Source organism: Peromyscus maniculatus, chromosome 1, assembly GCF_049852395.1.
Source record: "Peromyscus maniculatus bairdii isolate BWxNUB_F1_BW_parent chromosome 1, HU_Pman_BW_mat_3.1, whole genome shotgun sequence".
Classification (NCBI taxonomy): Eukaryota; Metazoa; Chordata; class Mammalia; order Rodentia; family Cricetidae; genus Peromyscus; species Peromyscus maniculatus.
The window spans coordinates 128835659-128856819 of record NC_134852.1 but is presented as its reverse complement, the minus strand read 5'-3'; the positions used below and the strand labels follow the sequence as shown (position 1 = coordinate 128856819).

General features: G+C 46.9%; 1 protein-coding gene across 3 annotated transcripts; it reads left to right on the top strand.

Moving 5' to 3' along the window:
* Positions 1–406: 406 nt before the first annotated feature.
* On the top strand, positions 407–19537 carry Gde1 (glycerophosphodiester phosphodiesterase 1). 3 transcript variants are annotated; one of them, XM_006985691.4, is made up of 6 exons: positions 407–803; positions 7878–8053; positions 10545–10650; positions 12474–12566; positions 14803–15014; positions 18358–19537. In XM_006985691.4, exons 1-6 carry the CDS (start codon positions 543–545, stop codon positions 18503–18505), a joined length of 996 nt encoding a protein of 331 aa, XP_006985753.1. In that variant the 5' UTR covers positions 407–542; the 3' UTR covers positions 18506–19537. The 3 variants fall into 3 exon arrangements, with proteins under 3 accessions (XP_006985753.1, XP_076407175.1, XP_042138417.1); XM_076551060.1 differs by having other exon boundaries at positions 423–906; positions 7882–8053; XM_042282483.2 differs by having other exon boundaries at positions 665–803; positions 7882–8053.
* Positions 19538–21161: the final 1624 nt, after the last annotated feature.

Here is a 21161-nt window from a genome sequence, read left to right as displayed (position 1 = left end):
CCAATGTGACCATTTTTCTGCTTTTCACTATTTTATTGGTTCACTGAGCCTCGCTCGCTGTTTACAGATGCCAGGGCCCAGACTCTGACGCAGAACTCCAGAAACAATAACGCCTAAGCCAGTGTTTAGTTGGCATATCTGAATAAACAGGCTAAGCGTCCTGTTCCTTCAAAGTCACCCAGCCTTCAATTTTCTCGAGGTCAGATACAAGGTCACTAAGGAACCTTGGCAGTCTCTCCCTCCTACTGAGTCTAAAGGCCAGGGCTGAAGTCCTGACCTCGCCTCCTGTAACCCTAAGCTGCCTTGGAACCCCGGCCTGGAGCCTGGGTCTGCCTCTGTTGTCATGACAGCGGCTCCGCCCCTAACGCTGAAGCTCTGGGACTCTGATTGGCTGGGGGGTGGGCTCTTTCTCGAGATGGGTCCGTCGCCGCCATTGTGCATCGCTGCTCCCAGCGGAGGGTTCCGGCTGTGGCCAGTACCTCGGCGTCTCCGCGTCGCCCGGCAGGTCCGGGGCTCCGGTCCGTGCCGGTGCAGGCGCCGGCATGTGGCTGTGGGAGGACCAGGGCGGCCTCCTAGGCCCCTTCTCCTTCTTGCTGGTGCTGCTGCTGGTGGTGACGCGCAGCCCCTTCAACGCCTGCGTACTCACCGGCAGCCTCTACGTCCTGCTGCGGCTCTTCAGCTTCGAGCCGGTTCCGGCCCGCCGGGTCCTGCAGGTGCTCAAGCCCCGTGACCGCGTGTCCGCCATCGCCCACCGCGGCGGCAGCCACGACGCGCCCGAGAACACGCTAGCGGCCATCCGGCAGGTGAGCCCTCCAAGCCTTGGGCCTGCTTCGCCGCTGGCCCCCCTCTCCTCCGCAGCCCGGCCCCGCATCCCTCCCCACTTCTGCTATTTCGAGAATTCCGCAGGTACTTGTAGACTTGGTTTGTGCCAGACGCTGGGGTGACAGTCTGGAACCAGGCCAAGCTCCTTGGGCAGGGCTTTCATCCGAGTTAAGAGAGATAATAGGATACTTTTAAGGGTGAAATGCAACTATGTAGCAGAAGTAAAAGGAGTGGACGGATTTGAGGCAGACTAGTCTTCTATGGAGTAGAGATGTGTGAACTGGAACTAGAATTACAAGGAATTTTGGAGTCTGGGAAGTGTTCCAAGAAATGCCGATGGCAAGTGCAAAGGTCCTGAGGTGAGGCTGATGTCGGAGTGGTAAGGTACCACAACAGATCTATCTATATGTGGTCCTGGCTTCGCGGAGCAGAACAAAATCCAGTGTGTGCCGATAAACTAAGACATGAACCACGAACCAGGTCAAATAGGTTCTTATCAGTAAATGAGATTATTCTTTTTTTCTGTTTCTTTTTGTATCCCTGGCTATCCTGGAACTCACTCCATAGACCAGGCTGACCTTGAACTAAGGTCCACCTGCCTCTGCCTCCTGAGTGCTGGGATCAAAGGTATGCACCACCACTACCTGGTGAGGAGAGATTAGTCCAAATTGCTCTTATCACAGAGTGTATTTTTTTTTCCCCTCTGCATTACTTGGATACTGTTCTTATCTCTCCATACACACTTTCATGGTCAACACTAGCAGCCAGCCTCCTGATCAATATCTGTCTCCCTTTTCTGAAAGGCACCCTGGAGAATTTTGATAACGCCCTGTCCTTGTAAGTCTTCTGTTTTGGTGTTAATGACAGCTTGCATGGTAAGAGCATTCGGTGGACTGTGTGCTCCTGTGTACTACAGTCAGCATTCTTACATGTTGGCTTTGTAGATCAAAAAATAGCCGTGAAAAAAAAAATGTGTGGTGTAATGGCACAGCCGAACTACTTATATAGTAGTTTGCTTTAGGCATAAGAACTCTTGAGAGCTGACTTGGGTGTTGGAGGACATTCCTAGACTATATTCAAATACCACAGATTTTATTCTTTTTTTTGTTGTTTTGTTTTGTTAATTTTTTTTCTTTGCTTTTTGAGACAGGGTCTCAGTAACCTTGGCTGCCCTGGAACTGGCAGTGTAGACCAGGCTGGCCTTGAACTCACCAAGATCACCTGCCTCTGCCTTCCTTTAGACTACTGGGACTAAATGTGTGCACCACCACACCCGACCTTTTAGACAGCTGTACATCTGGTCTTCTCATTTCAAGATGTGGACTATGGGGGAAAACTGTGACTCCAGCACACACAGCTCCTTCTACAATAGACGTTCTCGACCTTCCTAATGCTGCGACCCTTGAACATAGCTCTTCATGTGGTGGTGACCCCCCCAACCATAACATTATTTTCATTGCTACTTAATAACTGTAATTTTGTTACTGTTATGAATTGTAAATTTCTGTGTTTACCGATGGTCTTAGGAGACCCCTGTGAAAGGATCATTTGACCTCCCAAAGGGTCATGACCCAGAGGTTGAGAACCACTCTTCCAGACTAAAGCCTTCTCCTGATGGGAAGACTTGATGCCCTGGCCTACATTAAAATATTTTCCAGGATGTTTGAATGCGAGTTCTCCATTTTCTTTGTCCAGCTAAAGTAACTTGCTCATAATCCAGTACTATCTACCGAGCACATGGAGCACCCTGGCCTCAGCCCTAACCTCACTTTCCCCATTTGTAAAATGAAAAGAATAATGGTATCTATAAAATAGGTGATGGGGTTCTGGATTAATGTACACAAAGTCTAGTGAAATCCCATGTGTGAGCTATTTCCTGGGGATCTAAGGACAGCTTGATGCCATCCAGAATGCCATCCCAGAATAAGGATGAGGAAACTAAATCTGAGGAGGAGACAGTGGACAGACAGCCTTTGAGTTGATGAAAGGCAGGTGGTATGTCCATTGTCAGGAGAAGAGGGAAAGCACATGATGGCCATTGGTTCCATTTCCGCTCACCTGGATGTAAATTGCTTTAAAGAATGCTCAAAGCTAACTGAGCACAGAAAGTGTTCCTAAGCATTTGTTGACAGTGTGATATGGCCAAGAGTATGTTTGCCTGGATCAGTCATATTAAATGAATGAGGAAGCATATATGTGAGATGCTAATACAGTGTTCATCCTGTTGTGTCAAAGAAAGCAGAGCAAAGTTCCCTGTGGGAGGAGCATGTCTTACATACAATTACAGTGACTCTTACATTGTATCAGATGGCTTCCTGGGCTGAAGAGGAAAGGAAATGTGGCAGTTCAGTCTGCAAGAAGAGCAGGTCTTTTGGACCATCTTTAGCTGCCAGACACAGACTGCTGAGGACAAGATCGCAGCTGGTGGTGGCGCATGCCTTTAATTCCAGCAGAGGCAGGCAGATCTCAGAGTTTGAGCCCAGCCTGGTCTACAGAGCTAGTTTAAGAAGAGCCGGGGCTTCACAGAAAAACCCTGTCTCAAAAAAACAAGAGAAAGAGAGAGAATTTCCATCAGATTTGGATTTTGGATTGTGTTCCATCCTTCGCCTTGCCCATTTGCACCTCATAATTTGTGTTCTTAGACATTCTACTGGTACAGAGATGCTCTGACCAATGGAGTCTCTGGCAGGTAATATGATAGTTACATGAAGAAAACTAGCTAAATGAGAAATGAATGGATTAAAAAAAAAAAAACAGTTGGCAGCCTGGCGGTGGTGATGCACGCCTTTGATCCCAGCACTCGGGAGGCAGAGGCAGGCAGCTCTCTGAGTTCCAGGCCAGCCTGGTCTACAGAGCAAGTTCTAGGACAGGCACCAAAGATACAGAGAAACTTTGTCTCAAAAATCAAAAAAACAAAAACTAAAGGAGCAGTTGGCTGTAGAGTTGGCATGCCTTTAATCCCAGCACTGTGGAGGCAGAGGCAAGTGGATCTTTGTGAGTTTGGGGCCAGCCTGGTCTACATAGGAAGTTCCAGGACAACAAGAGCTATATAGAGAAAAAACAACTCCCCTCCCCCCAAATCCCACAAAACCAGGAGCCAGAGAGGAGGCTCAGCAATTAAGAGAATATACTGCTCTTGCAGAGGACTGCTGGAACTCTAGCTCCAGATGATCCATCACCTCTGGCTTCCACAGACACCTGCACTGACATGTGAATACCCCCCACAGACACATATACATATAATTAAAATAATTTAAAAATATTTTTTAAAAAGATACACTATTAAAAATGGTGGCAAAGAAATACAATTATGTTCACAGTCCACTCAGTACTAGAAGATGGCTTTAAAAATAAAAATTATGGATGGGTGTGGTGGCACAGGTCTTTATCCCAGTGCTCAGGAGGCAGAGACAGGCAGATCTCTGTGGGTTTGAAGCCAGTTTTGTTATATATAAATATCAAGTTCCAACCCAGTCAGGGCTACATAGAGAGACCCTGTCTGGGGAAATTACATCCTTCTCTTTTTTTTTTTTTTTTTTTTTTTTTGATTTTTCGAGACAGGGTTTCTCTGTGTAGTTTTTCACCTTTCCTGGGACTCACTTGGTAGCCCAGGCTGGCCTCGAACTCACAGAGATCCGCCTGCCTCTGCCTCCCGAGTGCTGGGATTAAAGGCATGCACCACCACCGCCCGGCTCATCCTTCCTTCTCTTAAAACCTCTGCTTGCACCGCCTTTAATCCCAGCACTTGGGAGGCAGAGACAGGTGGATCTCTGTGAGTTTGAGGCCAGCCTGGTCTCCAAAGCAAATTCTAGGAAAGACTCAAAGCTACACAGAGAAACCCTGTCTTGAAAAACAAACAAACAAACCTCTGCTTGCAATTAGTTAAAAATCTAAGTTCCCTTGCTCCCTCCTGCCTTCCAGTCTGGTTTTGCATTCCGTGTTTTGTTGTGCCAGGGCTGGAACCCAGAACCTCAAGCAAGCTAAGCAAAGCACTCTACCACTGACCTGCACTCCCAGCCCCTGACTTTTTCTCTCTTCCTTCTCAGGGGCCCCGATGTCTCTGTTCCAGTCACCCAGTGTTTGTTTAGGATGCTTTTGGCTTCATGGACTTGAATATCTAACTTCAAATTTCTCACAGTCAGAGGACTCACTGTCTTACCTAATGAGTGGGAGTGGGAGGAAGCTTGGCCACCAGCAGGCTAACATAGCTGTTTGAGGATGTTCATGGATTACTTAGGTTCTGTTGCTCAATCTGCTTGCCAGTGTCCTGGTATCTGCCAGCTCTCACTGTGCTTGGCAGGTGGTCAGTGCAGCTGGGGTATCACATTCCTGGTGCCCCCATCCAACATAATGGGAATACTACACACACACACACACACACACACACACACACACACACACCAGCAACACGTATTGTGAGCCAAGCTAAACACTAAGGCAAGGATGAGTCTGCACTAACTATAATAAAGAGAGTCAGTTTGGGCAGCAGTAAGCATTTTCACCCGCCTCAGTGGCTCCTTCCTACCTGAGGTCTTTGCAGTTTGTCTGCTGTTTCTCTTGCCTGAAAGAGTCTTCCAGATCTTCCTGTGAATTAGAGGCAAGGGTTCAACTTCAGAGTACTGGAAAAGCAAGTTGAACGTGGTCATCTGCTCTCAGAAACTCTTAATTGTTTTCTGAACAACCTTTTTAGGGTTTGTGAGTTTGTTTTTATTTTGGGGTGGTTTTTTGTTTGTTTATTTGTTTTTTGTCTTTAATAAACTGCTCAAAAGACAATAGGTAGGTGTAGTGGTGACATCTATAATCATAGTCATCAGGAGCCTGAGGCAGCAGGAGGATTGTGAGTTCAAGACCATCTCAAACTACATAGTGAGACCTAGTGAGACCCTGCCTCTAAAAACCAAGGGCTGAGTAAATAAGCCAGTGATGGCATGTGTAAGATGTGGGGCTGGATCCCCAGCACTGAGAGAGAGAGAGAGAGAGAGAGAGAGAGAGAGAGAGAGAGAGAGAGAGAGAAAGAGAGAGAAAGAGAGAGAAATTAGTAGTCTTCATTCATTCATGTTAGTACTCTTGTTAAAATACTATGTCTCATCTTATTTGTTTTGTGACCAAATAATCCTGGTGAAGAGAAGTACAATTAAATGTCTAGTGTAGCATCAAGAAATAAGGATATTGTTTGTATTATAGTGAAAGAAATGTGTGGTGTACACTGAATTGTGATTTTATGTCATAAAACATAAGCCATGTTGACTTACAGTACATTTCAGTTTTAACTTAGGCAGGTTGTAACCTTTCATATTGTAAAGCTTTGTCACCAGTATAGATGGAAGCTTTTCTTGGAATGACTCACTGAGCTTATCTTTCTTGTTGTAATAGCTTGTGGGGAATGCCACCTCTGAGCTGGGTACCAGGCTCATTACAGGCATTATTTCCACATCCTCACAACCTGTGGAGCATTATGGAAATGCCATCTTAATGAAGAAGCTGAGCCTAGCCAGATGGTAACTCAACCTAGATGACACAGCCAGAGATGGAATCGAAGGGATTCCACGGTCACATGAGTGAAGCTAAAAGAATATGTAGATTTCTGACTAGAGTATCAGGGTAGAAAAATATTGACATGAAGTAGAAAAACCTCCCCCCTTAAATTTGACTGGCAAGTCTGACTCATTACCTTTGAAATGCATGCTTAAGGGACAGAGTGCATAGCATGGTGAACCTGTGGGGTGCTTATCTGCATTAGCACAGTATTGCATGTTCTTCATGGGTACTTAACTGTGTGCTGAGTACATAAACCCTGTAAGGGAACAACAGGGAGTGTCACTCATGCCAACCTTGAGGTGGCTAGTCCTTCTGCAATAGAGCCATTAATAGTAAAGTCACATGGTTCAGAGTGCAGGCACTGCTACATCCCAACCTGTGTACTGCTGGGCAAAGATCTGAATCCTTAGAATTTTATTTATTTATGCTATGTATTTTTTAAAGGTTTGAGGACTCTGTTCTGCCAGGAAAGGGCATCAGATCCCATTATAGATGTTTGTGAGCCACCATGTGGTTGCTGGGAATTGAACTCAGGACCTCTGAAAGAGCAGCCAGAGCTCTTAACCACTGAGCCATCTCTCCAGCCCAAATTTCTGAATCTGTCTCAATTTCCTCATCTGAAAAATGGGGATGTTACTAGCACTTGCTTAATAGTGTTTGCCGTAAGAATCAGATGAGTTGATACATTTAAAACACAGTAATTCCTCCTAGAAACTAGAAAAGGCTAATAACTATTATAACTTTATCATCTGTTTTATCATTTCCTTTGTTATATCTGTTAAGGCTTTTTACTGAATACTATGTGTGTTTGCAGTGAACCAAAAGAAAAACTATGATCATAACGAGCATTTCCTACGTTCATTGTGATGAGGAAGCCAAGGAGGCACACATCAGTGTGTTTCTAAGTTAGTGATTGAATTTTATTATTTATTTGCTTGCATGTTAAACAGAGGGCTCTACCACTGAGCTACAGTGGGTGCCTAAATTCTTTTTACATAAATTCGAATACATCTTATTAACCTTATCAACTTCTTGGCCCACGCCCAGTGCTACAGACATGATCAAACAAACAGTTGTCCTCTAGTCTTGGTGTTTCTCAGAGAGGATGGGGTTAACCCAACACAATCCTGATTCCTCTCATTTGTACCAGAGTTGTGAAATAGCACAGGGCAGTGACCAGCTTTTACATCTGACCGAGTAGATACACTGTAGAGTTTCTGTCAATGTTCAAAGCCACCATGGCCCAGAAAAAGCTTGGGGTCAGAGGTCTCCTCGTTCTGCTGCCAGGACATTGGGAAGAGTGAGAGCTGGATCTTTTTAAGGACTTGACAAGTGTGAGAGTTGAGACATTGTCATCCATGAGAAACAAATTATCTGGGGGCTGCCTGGAAGAGGAAAAAGGCAGAAGTCCATAAGGGCGGCTGTCGACTTCACCAGCCATGTTGCTTTCCTTTCGTGTTTAGATATCAAGTGATATCTGTAGGTGTTGACATTAATATTGTGGATGTTTTGTTAAGGCAGCTAAGAATGGAGCAGCAGGTGTGGAGCTGGACATCGAATTTACTTCTGACGGAGTTCCTGTCTTGATGCACGATAACACAGTAGATAGGACAACGGACGGGTCTGGCCGACTATGTGATCTGACATTTGAACAAATTAGGAAACTTAACCCTGCAGCAAATCACAGACTCAGGTGAGTCACTGAGGTCATTCATACGGGTCCTTCAGCTGTCATGGTGGTCACAGGTAGACACTGGCACCTTCTAAGTGTGTCTGTTCTAAGAAAGGGTCTTCATTTGAACTGAACAGGCTTCCCAAGTAGTGAGCACACATCAGCAACAACAGAGATGCTGTGTGTACATTTAACCCATTCCCACTCTGTAATTGATATTCAAGTGATTGGTACTCCTTCCAGCACCAGGACGTTGGCTTCGGCTGACTTTAATTTCTTTTAGGTCTGAGTCATCTTACAGAGGATCAGACCTTCATCATTGGGTCAGAAAATCAATATTCAAGGAGTATCAGCCACTGGCCAGGGAACTAGCATTACATTAAAAACCACAAGCACATGTTTTTATTGTCACAATGAAGATGGGGGCTGGAGAGATGGCTCAGAAATTAAAAGGACAATGACTGTCCTTCCAGAGAACCCAAGTTTGAGTTCCACCACCTACATGGCAGCTCACAATCGTCTGTAACTCCAGTCCTAGGGGACTTGACACTTTTCTAACCTCTGTGGGCACCAGGCACGCAATTGATACAGAGACATACATGCAGGCAAAGCACCCATACACATAAAATAATAATGTATGTCTGTGCACCATGTATGTACAGTGCTTAAGGAGTCTAGAGGAGGCAGCGGATCCCCAGAACTGGAGTTACAGACAGTTGTGACCTGCCATGGGATTGTGGGAGCAAGGAATCAAGCCCTGGTCCTGTGGAAGAGCGGTCAGTGCTCTTAACCACCGAGCTGTCTCTCCAGCCCCACATAACTACTCTTGATTCCACAATTACAACGAATAGCCTTTCCAATGATCAATTCCAAATGAAGTACTTGGCTTAATTTAGAACCATGGTTCAGGAAAAACAGGTGTTTTAACTCTAGCTAGTTAGGTGTAGTGGTGCAGTAGCCTGTGCTTGTAATCCCTCTGCTTGGCAAGGGGATCAGAAGTTCCAGCCAGCCTGGGCTATACCGTGAGACCTTGTCTCAGCAAAACAAAATAAAGGGGGGAGGGTGTCAAGAGAACAGCAAGCTTAGGGCTCACTCTCTCGCTCCGTGGAGTGGACATCAGCCCAAATGGTTGATGGAATTGCCTGTAACATGTAAACTGTCCATGCACTTTTTCAAGCCAAGATCTGATAGTAATAGGTTGGAATGGGCACAAATTAAACTGTGTAGAGTGACTTCATTATGAGAGGAAACTGATCTGTTGTGTATCAGACACTTAAGCTTCATTTTCTTTAGCAGAATATATATTCTTTTAGACCAGTGGTTCTCAAGCTTCTTAATGTTGGCACCCTTTAATACAGTTCCTCATGTTGTGACCCCCCCAAACATAAAATTATTTTCGTTGCTACTTCATAACTGTAATTTTGTGTGAATATCTGTGTGTTTTTTTTTTTTTTTTTTTTTTTTTTTTTTTTTTTTTTTTTTTTGGTTTTTCGAGACAGGGTTTCTCTGTGTAGCTTTGCGCCTGTCCTGGAACTCACTTGGTAGCCCAGGCTGGCCTCGAACTCACAGAGATCCGCCTGGCTCTGCCTCCCAAGTGCTGGGATTAAAGGCGTGCGCCACCACCGCCCTGCGAATATCTGTGTTTTTAGATGGTCTTAGGAGACTCCTGTGAAAGAGTCATTCGCCGCCCCGGAAAGGGTCACAACCCACGGATTGAGAACCACTGGTTTAAACAAACAGCTACATAGCAGTACAGTTAATAGACTCATGTGCTAGGATTGTTTTCCCTACATAAGGAAAAATTAACTTAAAATCAAGTCCCTGAGTTCTCCAAAGGTGGGTGTAGACTGCCCTTTGATGAGCAGGTTACTAACATTGTCGAGCCTGCTGACAGTCAGCTGGGTAGCTGGGTGGAGGTGTGCGGATTGAAGAGACAGTGAAAAGACAGAAGAGTCGAAAGGTCTGCCGGTCAGTGCCCGACAGCCCCGAGATTATTCCACAGCCAGCTTATATACAGTCTTGAAGGACAGAGGTAGAACAATACACAGCGCAGGCATTCAACTTCTATCTATCCTGCCTTGTGTCAAGGAGCAGGCAGTTTCATTTTCTATCTAGATGGACCTCTGGCTGGCATCAGCAGCCTGCATCTAGCTAGATAGGGTGGTCCTTCTTGTGGGCTAATCAGGACTTTCTCACAGCCTTGGAGCAAGCAAGCCTGAACTCTGTTGACTCAGAATAGACTTCAGGTTCAAACTGGGAAACTGAGTCAGTTGTGGGCTCCCACATAATACGTTACCAGTTCTGTGCAAATGCTATCATTTCCAGGGTTTTGCTGTTGCTATTGCTCTTTGGTTCAGGTATCCGTAGTAAATTTTCTGGCTGTGGTGTGGTTGAAGAAGGAAAAGCACTCTTGGCTTTTGTTGAGGAGACATTTGTAAAGTGTCCATTCCAATAACCCTCGCTCTTGTTCTGTCCTCTCTGCTGTGAGCCGTTCCTTTCTCCTCTCTTGCAGAAATGAGTTCCCTAATGAAAAGATCCCTACCCTGAAGGAAGCCGTGACAGAGTGCCTCAGCCACAACCTCACAATCTTCTTTGATGTCAAAGGCCATGCGGATATGGTACAGTTTACTCCATGGACTTTGCTTTTTTAAAAAGATGTCTTAAGGAAGGCTTATTATTTTCAAAACTAACCATATATTTTCTTACTTATTCTTTTTCCTTATTTTTATAAGTTATGCTATATTTACTTAATGGAAGTATAAAATGCAGTTTATGTATTTTACGTTTTGAAAATGTTTTCCTTTTACGGAGCCCTTCAGCAACTCGAGCAAGTCTTCAGCCAGCACAGAGTGCCAGGGTCAGGGTTTACAGAACAGTTTCCAAAAGATGTGATGTAATCGGGAGAGAGGCACTTCTGCAGCGGGCCACTCACTGCACAGAAAGGAGCTACGAGTTGCACGCAGGCTGGTCCTGCACCTCTGCCTCCCAGGCTCAGGGGATTGGATGGGGACCTGCGCTGCATTCAGAAGGAACTGCTGAGCTCAGAGCTTCTGGCAGCTCACAGGACAGACATGTCCCTCTGTGTGACCCACTGGTAGCCACAGTTTGGATGACACTTGTCTAATAACCAGCTTCTCCAGAGTATTTACCCTTAGTCATGGTTGTTAGTGTTCATCACTGGAGAATTCTTACCAACCCCAGGAAATAATTTAAACCAATTATTAGAACCACAAGTGTGAGCATAAGTGTGCGCTGGAATTGTACTACAGTAAACTCTCATTTTTAAGGGAAGAGGAGAATGTTTGTGACTAATTTTTATTCCAGTAAACTGATGGTTATATAAGTACTTAGGTTTTCCTGCCAATTAGAACCCCCTGAAGTGCCTGTTGGACTTGAATAGGTCAGACCAGGATTTTACAGGCCACATCAAGGGAGGAATACTGAAGATTCCTAACATGGGGGTCAAGTGAATTTCCAAATATTTATTTGTATATTTGGTGTCTAGGATTGAACCCAGGGCCTCACACATGCTAAACATGTACCTACCACCCAGCTGTGCCCACAGCCACAAAACACATCTTTTTAATAAGCACCCCAGTCTTGGTTGCTGATGTTGTCCATGTTTGGGAGGCCTGATGGGTCCGTTTCACCCAGAGTGCTGTCCTTCCTGTCTGGTTTTGTTTCGTTAATAGGAGAAGGGGGGGAAGGAGTAAGAAGAAACTGTTCTAGAACCTTCAGCCCCTGTTTCCAGATGGGTGCTTATAGTATTCAGCCAAGGCTGGGTAGAACACAGTGATCCCATTGACCAAGATGGCAGTACAGGGGCAGGTGTTGGCAGAAACCTGAGTTGTAGAGCCCTGAAGCCAAGAGTGCAGGCTGTGGAGTCTGAGAGACGTCGACAGAGCTCTGTACTTGCTACGGGGTAAGCTTGACATGCTCCACTTCCCTTGTGGATAAAATGGGAATAATGAAGCTACCATATAGGGTTGTGAGAATTTAAGTTCTCACCCAGTTCGTTCATTAGTGAAGAGGAGGCAAATCACCCTTTGGGGTCCCCAGCTGGGAACCTCAGGCTTCTTTCGGGTGAGGTAGACTGTGGGTATGAAAGAACTCTTCCTAATGGCTAACCAGGGACTGAGGAAGGGTGTTTGCTTGGAGCCTTCTCTGGCCTGTAGCCAGTCATTGCTGCCCCAAAGTGTGGTGCTTGGTGAGCCTCTCAGCGTGGTGGTAATACGGCAATGCCTGGCTGCTTCCCTCTGCCGCTGCGAGTTTAAAATGTACCTCAGTGTCAGTGGAGGTGGCCATTACCTTCAGCATCCCCATGTGCAGTATTAGCATGCTTCTGATTTAATTGCTAGCATTTGCACTTAACATGTACCAGCGGCTTGCTGGCACAATGGTATTTTGGTAGATTTTAACCAAATGAGTTTCTATTCTACAGGCTTCTGCTGCTCTCAAGAATATATACACGGAATTTCCACAGCTGTACAATAACAGTATGGTCTGCTCATTCTTGCCAGAAGTCATCTATAAGGTAAATTAGGCTTTTCTTTGTATGTCACATTGGGTTAGTTGCTGGAGGGAATAGCGGTGGGCTCTGTGAGCATAAGATTGATGCCTGTCACAATGAACCGAATGCGGCCACAGTCAAGAGGCTCTTTCTTTATGAGCAGCGGAAGCCTCTCAGGGTGCTCACTTGCTGCTCCTTAACATGCACAGCCGCTCTTCAAAGCACCTTCTCTTAGCCGAGCACTTTATAGGCTCATTCGTGTTGCTTTGGTAAACATCTTCAGAACAGAATACAAGTCCACAGCCCTACTTCTCAAAAAGTAACAGTAAAACATGCCTTAAAACCACCTCTTGTCAGTGTGGTGGGAACACTTGTAATCCCAACACTTAGAAGAATGAGGCAGGAGGATTTGAGTTTGAGGTCTGCCTGGGTTATATAATGAAACCCTGTCTCAAATAACAACGACAATAAAACCCCTCTTGTATAGTGTTTCAGATGCACATAAAAATGGTTAATACATGAATTCCTTTTAGCCATGACCTTGCTTATTTCCTCTCTACCCCATTGATCTTCCCTAATAAGCTTTTGCTTATCATCAGAGATTAGATAAATAGAAATTTTCATGTATCAGGAGTTCCATGAATGCTTTTAACTTTTTTTCAAATAAGAATTGATTATTTATATTTTAAAAAAAATTGTTCATTTGCATCATTACCCAAATAAAGTATCCCTTCCCCGGTCATGTGCTCATTGGAGAAACCAGATGGACGTATTAATGAATGTGCATGTGTGCACATGTGAGCGTATGTGGGGTGTGTGTGTGTGTGTGTGTGTGTGTGTGTGTGTGTGTGTGTGTGTGTTGCTAGGGCCTCATGCATACTATGGCCTCATGCTTTGCCACTGAGCTGTGTCCCTAGTCCTAGTCCTGAAATTATTTATTCTATTGTGTTTATCCATGTCTGAATTTGGTGATTGTACACTCATGAGATTTTACAGACTCTACCCCACTTTGCTTCCTGTAAACTGGTAAAGTAAGGTAAGAACTCATGTGGTTAGGATTGATTGTTCTCAGCAAGCTCATGTCCTAGTGGGAGGTGTATGCCCATCAGGAGGCACACTTCCTCTCTTGGGCCATTGTAGCTTTGTCATGGATTCCTGGTATACAGTGGCCAGGTCTGTGAGTTCACTAGGAAGTTATGAAATGTTAATATTTTATTCAGAATCTAGAATTCATCTACAAATGAGACTCCTCCTGATCTATCTTTAGTTCCCCTATAGACAGGGTAATTACTTAATCTCTCTCTTTATTTACTAGTTTACAAAATGATGAGTTCTGTGGCATCCTTCCAGCATGGTCAACAGGGTATACACTGAAAATGTTTGCAGAGGGACAGTGCCTGCCAGTACAGATCTTCACAGGGGGAAGGCCCTGGGGCTTACAGACACGTGGAATCAGGCTTCCCAGGCTTACTTGAGCACAGAGGCCTTTAGAGTGTGGGATGCTCTCCGTGGAGCTGAGAGCGCAGTCTGAGGTCCCTCAGGACTGCTCCATTCCTGCTCTGCCCTCTTCCAGCCTCCTCACAGCCCTCTTTCCTTCTCTCTCCCCCTTCCTCCCCACAGTTCTTCAGTCTTACCATGAACAGAGTTGAAATTAACCAGCTTATCTTAAAATGATTGTGCCTCCATCCTCATTGAGTTCTGAATTTAAATTGCTATTCAGTTAATTGGACTGGAAGTTCATCTTCATTGGCATTATTAAAACGTGACCTGAAAGTTAGGCATGGGTGGTGTACATCTGTAACCCCAGCATTTGGGAGCCTGAGGCAGGAGGATTGGTGTGATTGGCCAGCCTGAGCTACAAAAGACCATGTCTCCAAAACCCCAGACGAACAAACAAATAAAACGTGACCCTGTGATTGACATTTTCTCTCTCACTGCTCTGTGTGTTTCTGACTGAACCCGGCCGGGGCCTCGTTTGTGCTCCTGCTCTGCTGCTGGGCTCCCTCCCCAGTCCAGTTCTCTCCCTTTGATCGGAGTGCAGTTCCTGTAGGGCTGTGAGAAAGGTCCTCAATTGTACTGAGTATTGAATATCCACATCTGGTGTATGTTTTCTCAAAGGGTTTGTGAGAGATGACATACTTAGTAGCCATGGGGGTAGGCACCATGGCCTTCTCATCAAATGAATATTTGGTAAATCGAAAATATTGAAAAACTGTAGACTTAAGACATGATCGTTTTATTTTCCAAAATTCCTTTCCAGATGAGAAAAGTGGATCAGAAAGTAATAACAGCCCTAACTCACAGGCCTTGGAGCCTGAGCCATACTGGAGACGGGAAGCCTCGCTACACTGTCTTTTGGAAGCAGTCCATGTTTGTGGTGTTGGACATCTTGCTTGACTGGAGCATGCACAATGTCTTGTGGTACCTCTGTGGCATCTCAGCCTTCCTCATGCAGAAGGATTTTGTCTCCCCGTAAGTTGGAAGTTGTCTCTTGGTCTCGCATGTCCTGAGTGTTCTTTCTGGGAAGGAGGGTTAAAAACGTGCAGACTGGTAGATCAGAGTGGTGCCAGCCGCTGGGAGAGTGTGGGAGGAGCCACAACAGGCTGATCAGATAGTCTCCATTATACAGGTTCCAGTTGTGTATGTTTGTGTGTGTGCGAAGCTCACTGATAGAGCTGGTCTAGCTAGCCAGCTTTTCCTCAGGATTGTCTCCACCTCCTGAGCGCTGCTGCTGTGTCTCCCGGCTTTTGTGCGGGTGCTGGGACCCAACTGTGGTCCTCATGCTTGCGTGACAAGCATGTCTTTTTATTATTTTAAGACACTAAATGACAATTTTCTGTAGCACAGTAATTGTGTAATGTATCTGTAAGTCACGTGTGGCAGAGCTGACACATCGTAGCTCACCTCATCAACTTCCTTCTGGGTTTTGTGTTGGTGGTTTTGCATGGCAAGCACTACAGTGAGCCGTCTCCCCAGCCCGGTTTTCAGTGCAGTTTTTAAAGAGTGGAAGTGATGGTGAGAGGGGGATTGCATGGCTAATGATTGGCTCCTGTGAAACTGAACAGGGGCGGGGCAGAGCGGGGGCGGGGCAGAGCTGCAGCAGAACCTCCTGTGGCCTCAGCCTTAGGTTCCCGCCCTCCCCTCAGCTCATCTCCCCCAGACTCTCCTCTAACTGCTGACGTCTCTGAGCCCTTCTTTGGCAGTTTTCCGGCTGTAGCTCCACAGTGTAGTTCCACATGACTTCAGCTTGCTCATGCGTTCAGTGCAGCAGCCGTTTGGTGACTGCCAACAGTGCTGCCGGGTGCTCCATGAGGAAGCTGAGGCTGCAGTTAAGAACCAAAGTCAGGCTCTTTGCCTGGAAAGCATGTTAGTGTCCAGTAGGAGGTTAATGGCCGATTGGACAGGGATGCCAATCCAGTGTTCAGTCCAGTGAATAGAAAACCACAGCTGAGGGCTGGGCAGCTGGCTCGGTGGGTACAGTGAGTCCTGTACGAGCACTGGGACCTGACTTCAGATCCACAGCACCATGTAAAAGCTAGTGCTGCAGCGTGCACCTGTAACCCCAGTGCTCAGGGACTGGACCAACAGACTCTGGGGCCTAGTCTAGCTGGAGCTTCAGGCTCCAGGTTCATTGAGAGACCCTGTCTCAATAAGATGGAGAGCAGTAGTGAAAGACAGCAGACATCGACAGCTCCGAAGCCAGCAGGGCATAGACATTGCCCTCTGACCTCGTCTGGACAGGGAGAGGATCCCAGAGAAGGAAGAGTGGGATGGTAATTGTTACTCTGCTGGCACAGGCCTGAAATCCCAGCAACTCTGGAGGCTAAAGCAGGAGAATCACAAGTTCAAGGCCAGCCTGGGCTACAGGGAGAGCTTGTTTGAAAACCAAAGAGGGCTGGTGATCACAGTTGAGTGGTGAGCACCTCCCACGTGCCCAAGGCTCGGGTTTGAACTTAGCTTCTCCATCAGCCACTTGGTAGAGGAGGTCCAGCCCTGCTGCTGTCAGGGAGGGCCAGTAGTGTGGAGCCAGGTGAGGAAGTGGACGTAGTGGAGGTGAGAGGCTCACACTTGTGTCCTTTTACCTGACTTCACCAAAGCTGCCTTACTTGGCGTCTTCGTTGAGGATGTTGTCCCAGCTGCACACCAGGTAGCTCGTTTCTCTTGAGAAACAACCAGTTCTGGAGAGTGGACTCTGGGCCGTTTGTCTCTCCGGAGGTCCCTGACTCACCTTGGACCTGTGAGTCTGAGAAAATGGGATTGCTCTAGGCTTGCTGTTTGAAGGTGTGTGTCGGGTTTGTATCACAGCAACTGCCTTTCATTGCCACCTCTGCCGTGACCTGGGGTGGGGACACAGGAGAAGGTCAGTGCACTTTCAGTTCTACAGCTGTTCAGCAAGATACAGGGCAGGGCGCCAGGAGCGAGCTAAGTTCTGCCTGTGAATTGAAAGGAAGAAAGGGGGGAGGGAAAAGCTTAGGGTGCTGCTTCTCACCCTGTTACAGAGTGGAGGGGGCAGAGCCCACAGTGCTGCTTCTCACCCTGTTACAGAGTGGAGGGGGGAGAGCTCACAGTGCCGCTTCTCACCCTGTTACAGAGTGGAGGGGGGAGAGCTCACAGTGCTGCTTCTCACCCTGTTACAGAGTGGAGGGGGGAGAGCCCACAGTGCTGCTTCTCACCCTGTTACAGAGTGGAGGGGGGAGAGCTCACAGTGCGGCTTCTCACCCTGTTACAGAGTGGAGGGGGAAAGCTCACAGTGCGGCTTCTCACCCTGTTACAGAGTGGAGGGGGGGAGAGCTCACAGTGCCGCTTCTCACCCTGTTACAGAGTGGAGGGGGGAGAGCTCACAGTGCGGCTTCTCACCCTGTTACAGAGTGGAGGGGGGAGAGCTCACAGTGCTGCTTCTCACCCTGTTACAGAGTGGAGGGGGGAGAGCTCACAGTGCTGCTTCTCACCCTGTTACAGGGTGGAGGGGGGAGAGCTCACAGTGCCGCTTCTCACCCTGTTACAGAGGGGAGGGGGGAGAGCTCAAGTGTGATGTGGAGGAGCTTGTTCTCAAGGAAGTCAGGTTTCGGCAATACAGAAAGAGACAGCAGTGTGATGTAAGAAGAAAGACAGGCCAGGTCCAGTGGCAAGGACATTGGTGACTGTGAAATGTTTGAAGCTGGGATAGTGTAAAGGATCACACAGCACGCTGGGTTCCAACACTCTCCCTGCTGTATTAGGAGCACAGGGCACCCTGGGTTCCCAGCACTCCATTGACTGTATTAGGAGCACAGGGCACCCTGGGTTCCCAGCACTCCATTGACTGTATTAGGAGCACAGGGCATGCCTGTTTCCCAGCACTCCATTCACTGTATTAGGAGCACAGGGCACCCTGGATTCCCAGCACTCCATTGACTGTATTAGGAGCACAGGGCACCCTGGGTTCCCAGCACTCCATTGACTGTATTAGGAGCACAGGACATGCCTGTTTCCCAGCACTCCATTGACTATTAGGAGCACAGGACATGCCTGTTTCCCAGCACTCTATTGACTGTAGTAGGAGCACAGGGCATGCCTGTTTCCCAGCACTCCATTGACTGTATTAGGAGCACAGGTCATGCCTGTTTCCCAGCACTCTATTGACTGTAGTAGGAGCACAGGGCATGCCTGTTTCCCAGCACTCCATTGACTGTATTAGCACAGGGCATGCCTGTTTCCCAGCCTTCTGCAGTAGGAGGCCACCAGGACTCTCTGGGAACTGTTGATTCTCACTCACATGCTCAATTCCAGGGACAGCTGCTCATTCTAATTCAATCCATATTTCTCTTTTCTCCAGGGACTATTTGAAGAAGTGGTCAGCTAAAGGAATCGAAGTTGTTAGTTGGACTGTCAACACCTTTGATGAAAAGAATTACTACGAGTCCCATCTTGGGTCCAGCTACATCACCGACAGCATGCTAGAAGACTGTGCACCTCACTTCTAGACTCCCGGGGAGGAAACACTATTGCAAAACTGCCTGGAGGCCTCTTGCAGAGACATCAGAACATTCTGTTAGCACAAGCCCTGGGGTCCTGTGGCTCACACTAGCAATAGTCGTATTTTCACCCCAACAAGCTGAAGCCAGATGTGGCCACCGTGCTCCAGGGAAGGCTCAACACAGTGCCCTTAAAAATCTGGATCTGCAAAAAGGCAGGGTGGCCCTGCCCCAACCCCGCTTAGGGTACAGAGCCATGAGGATGAGCAGAGTGGGTCCTGCAGTTAGGACACAGGCATCAGTGCATGGGGCTTGCACGATCACTCCCAGTTGACACTTTAAATCTTGCCATACTTCAGTAATGCACTTATTTCCAATATTTGTCGTCAGCTCTGTTAACGGCGACCTGTAGGTGTCAAACTTGTGACCATACTAATAAAATCATTGAAAGGTGAGCAGAGGGCAAACTGTGTACCAAGCCTTTGGTCCTAAAGTGTTGTGTGTGGGGAGGCTGCTCCGCAAGCTGGAGGCCTCACCTGCTTTAGTCCCAGTGCAGAGGAAGCCTTGAGCACCCTGAGGAATTCTTGGTGGCATCGTAGCATAAGCACTTCTGGCCACCAGGGGGCAGAGCGGCGGCTTGCCTGGGATCTCAAGCACACACTGGTTCTTAATCAAATGGAGCTGGAGGGTGCTTCTGAGGATCTGGGGCTACTCTTCATTTCTCAACTGAGGAAGCACAGACCAGTGGGCAGGGAGCGCAGCCTCAAAACAGTGGGGGCTATGCTCTCAGACCCATCTCAGGGGAACTACTGTTCCTTTTTTGCTCTAGGCTAGGAACTAAATGAGGAAAATATGCACAGTCATCTGCGACCCTCCAAAAAAGCTTATGGATGTGTTAGCATCGTCTTTATTGATGAGGAAGTAGAGACACCACAGAGTTAGTTACATACCTGAGTCCATAATACAGTCGACAGCCAGTATCCAATTCCAGGTGATCTGGACCTCACCATCCCCACATGAACAAATGGCTTTTATTGTGAACTTAGTAGTTTGGGTTTTTATTTATTTATTTTTTTACATTTTTATTTATTTTGTGTGTGTGTGTGTGTGTGTGTGTGTGTGTGTGTGTGTGTGTGTGTGTGTGTGTGAACACATGCCATCATTGCTGCCATGGAAGTTAGAAAATGACTTTTACTGCTGGGCCCTCTCACCACCCTTAAGTAGCTTTTGGGGATTTTTGTGATACTAGAAATGGAACCCAGGCTTTACACATGTTAAACAGGCCTTCTATCAGAGTTATACAACTAGTCCTCTTTTTTTAAAAACAATTAAATTAAGCCAGCTGTGGTGGTGCACACCTTTAATCCCAGCACTCTGGAGGCAGAGGCAGGCAGATCTCTGAGTTCAGGCCAGTCTGATCTACAGAGTGAGTTCCAGGACAGCTGGGGCTATATGGAGAAACACCCCTCTCAAAAGAACAAAACAAAATCAAAAAATTGAAATACATGTATTGTGCATGTGAGTGGAGATCAGAAGTCAGCTTGCAAGAGCCCGTAGACCGTGCGGGTCCCAGAGATTGAATTCAAGTCATCAGGCTTGGTAAGCACCTCTGTCTGCTAGGCTCTTAACTGGCCCTCCAGCCTCTTTAAGATAGAGTCTCGCCGGGCGGTGGTGGCGCACGCCTTTAATCCCAGCACTCGGGAGGCAGAGCCAGGCGGATCTCTGTGAGTTCGAGGCCAGCCTGGGCTACCAAGTGAGTTCCAGGAAAGGCGCAAAGCTACACAGAGAAACCCTGTCTCGAAAAAAAAAAAAGATAGAGTCTCACTAAGTTATTCAGGGTGGCCATAAACTTACAAACCTTTCAGGTTCCCAAGTAGCTGAGATTACAGGACAGCACCAACAGACCTGACTGTAAGTGGCAAAATGAAGTTAATGTTCTTCCCTGCTAGAGATCAGACCAAATCTTCGTGCATCCTAGGCAAGTGCTCCATCACTGACCCTTATCCCTAGTCCTTGGATTTCTGAGACAGACTCTTGCTTTATAGCTCAGGCTGGTCTTGAACTACAGACCCTTCTACCTTAGCCTTCCAGGTACTGGGGTTATAGGCATGTGTTGTCACACCTGGTTCTTTACAAATGTTGGCTGAAAGTTTCTCAGGTCCCATTTATCACAAGAACCTGCACTCAGTACCAAAACCTGGCACGCTTCCTTGTCGCTTAGCTTTGTAGACTGGTGGCATTTTAAAACTCCCTGCTGTAGGCCAGCAAGACAGAAGGACTGGAGGGACACCATGACTAGGTTATAGGTCTGTGACAAAAGCCACAGATGAGGCTGAAAGGGAAGGTTGGGAGGGAGAAGCTAGCAGGGGCAGACGGGGCAGCTTTTAGGCTGGCTGTGATGGTGTACATCTGTAATCCCAGTATTTGGGGGGCAGAGGCAGGAGGATCTCCATTTGGAATCCAGCCTAGCTCCATAGACTCCAATATTTAAAACTTTGGGTTACCGTTAGTTTTTGTTGTTGGATTGAATGCTGGGGTTCACACTAAGCGTATGCTCCACACTGAGCTCTAACCACAACCCCAGGGAAGTTCTCTAGAAAAATTTAACATTTGTTAAATATCTAAGCATGTCACTATGACCAAGTGGCAGAAGGGAAGAGAAAAT

Excerpts from the sequence above, each read along its gene's own strand:
- Gde1 (XM_076551060.1), top strand. The coding sequence starts at position 543 with ATGTGGCTGTGGGAGGACCAGGGCGGCCTCCTAGGCCCCTTCTCCTTC. Across the intron at positions 8,054-10,544 it reads GCAGCAAATCACAGACTCAG|AAATGAGTTCCCTAATGAAA; the intron begins GTGAGTCACTGA and ends CCTCTCTTGCAG. Across the intron at positions 12,567-14,802 it reads TGCCAGAAGTCATCTATAAG|ATGAGAAAAGTGGATCAGAA; the intron begins GTAAATTAGGCT and ends ATTCCTTTCCAG.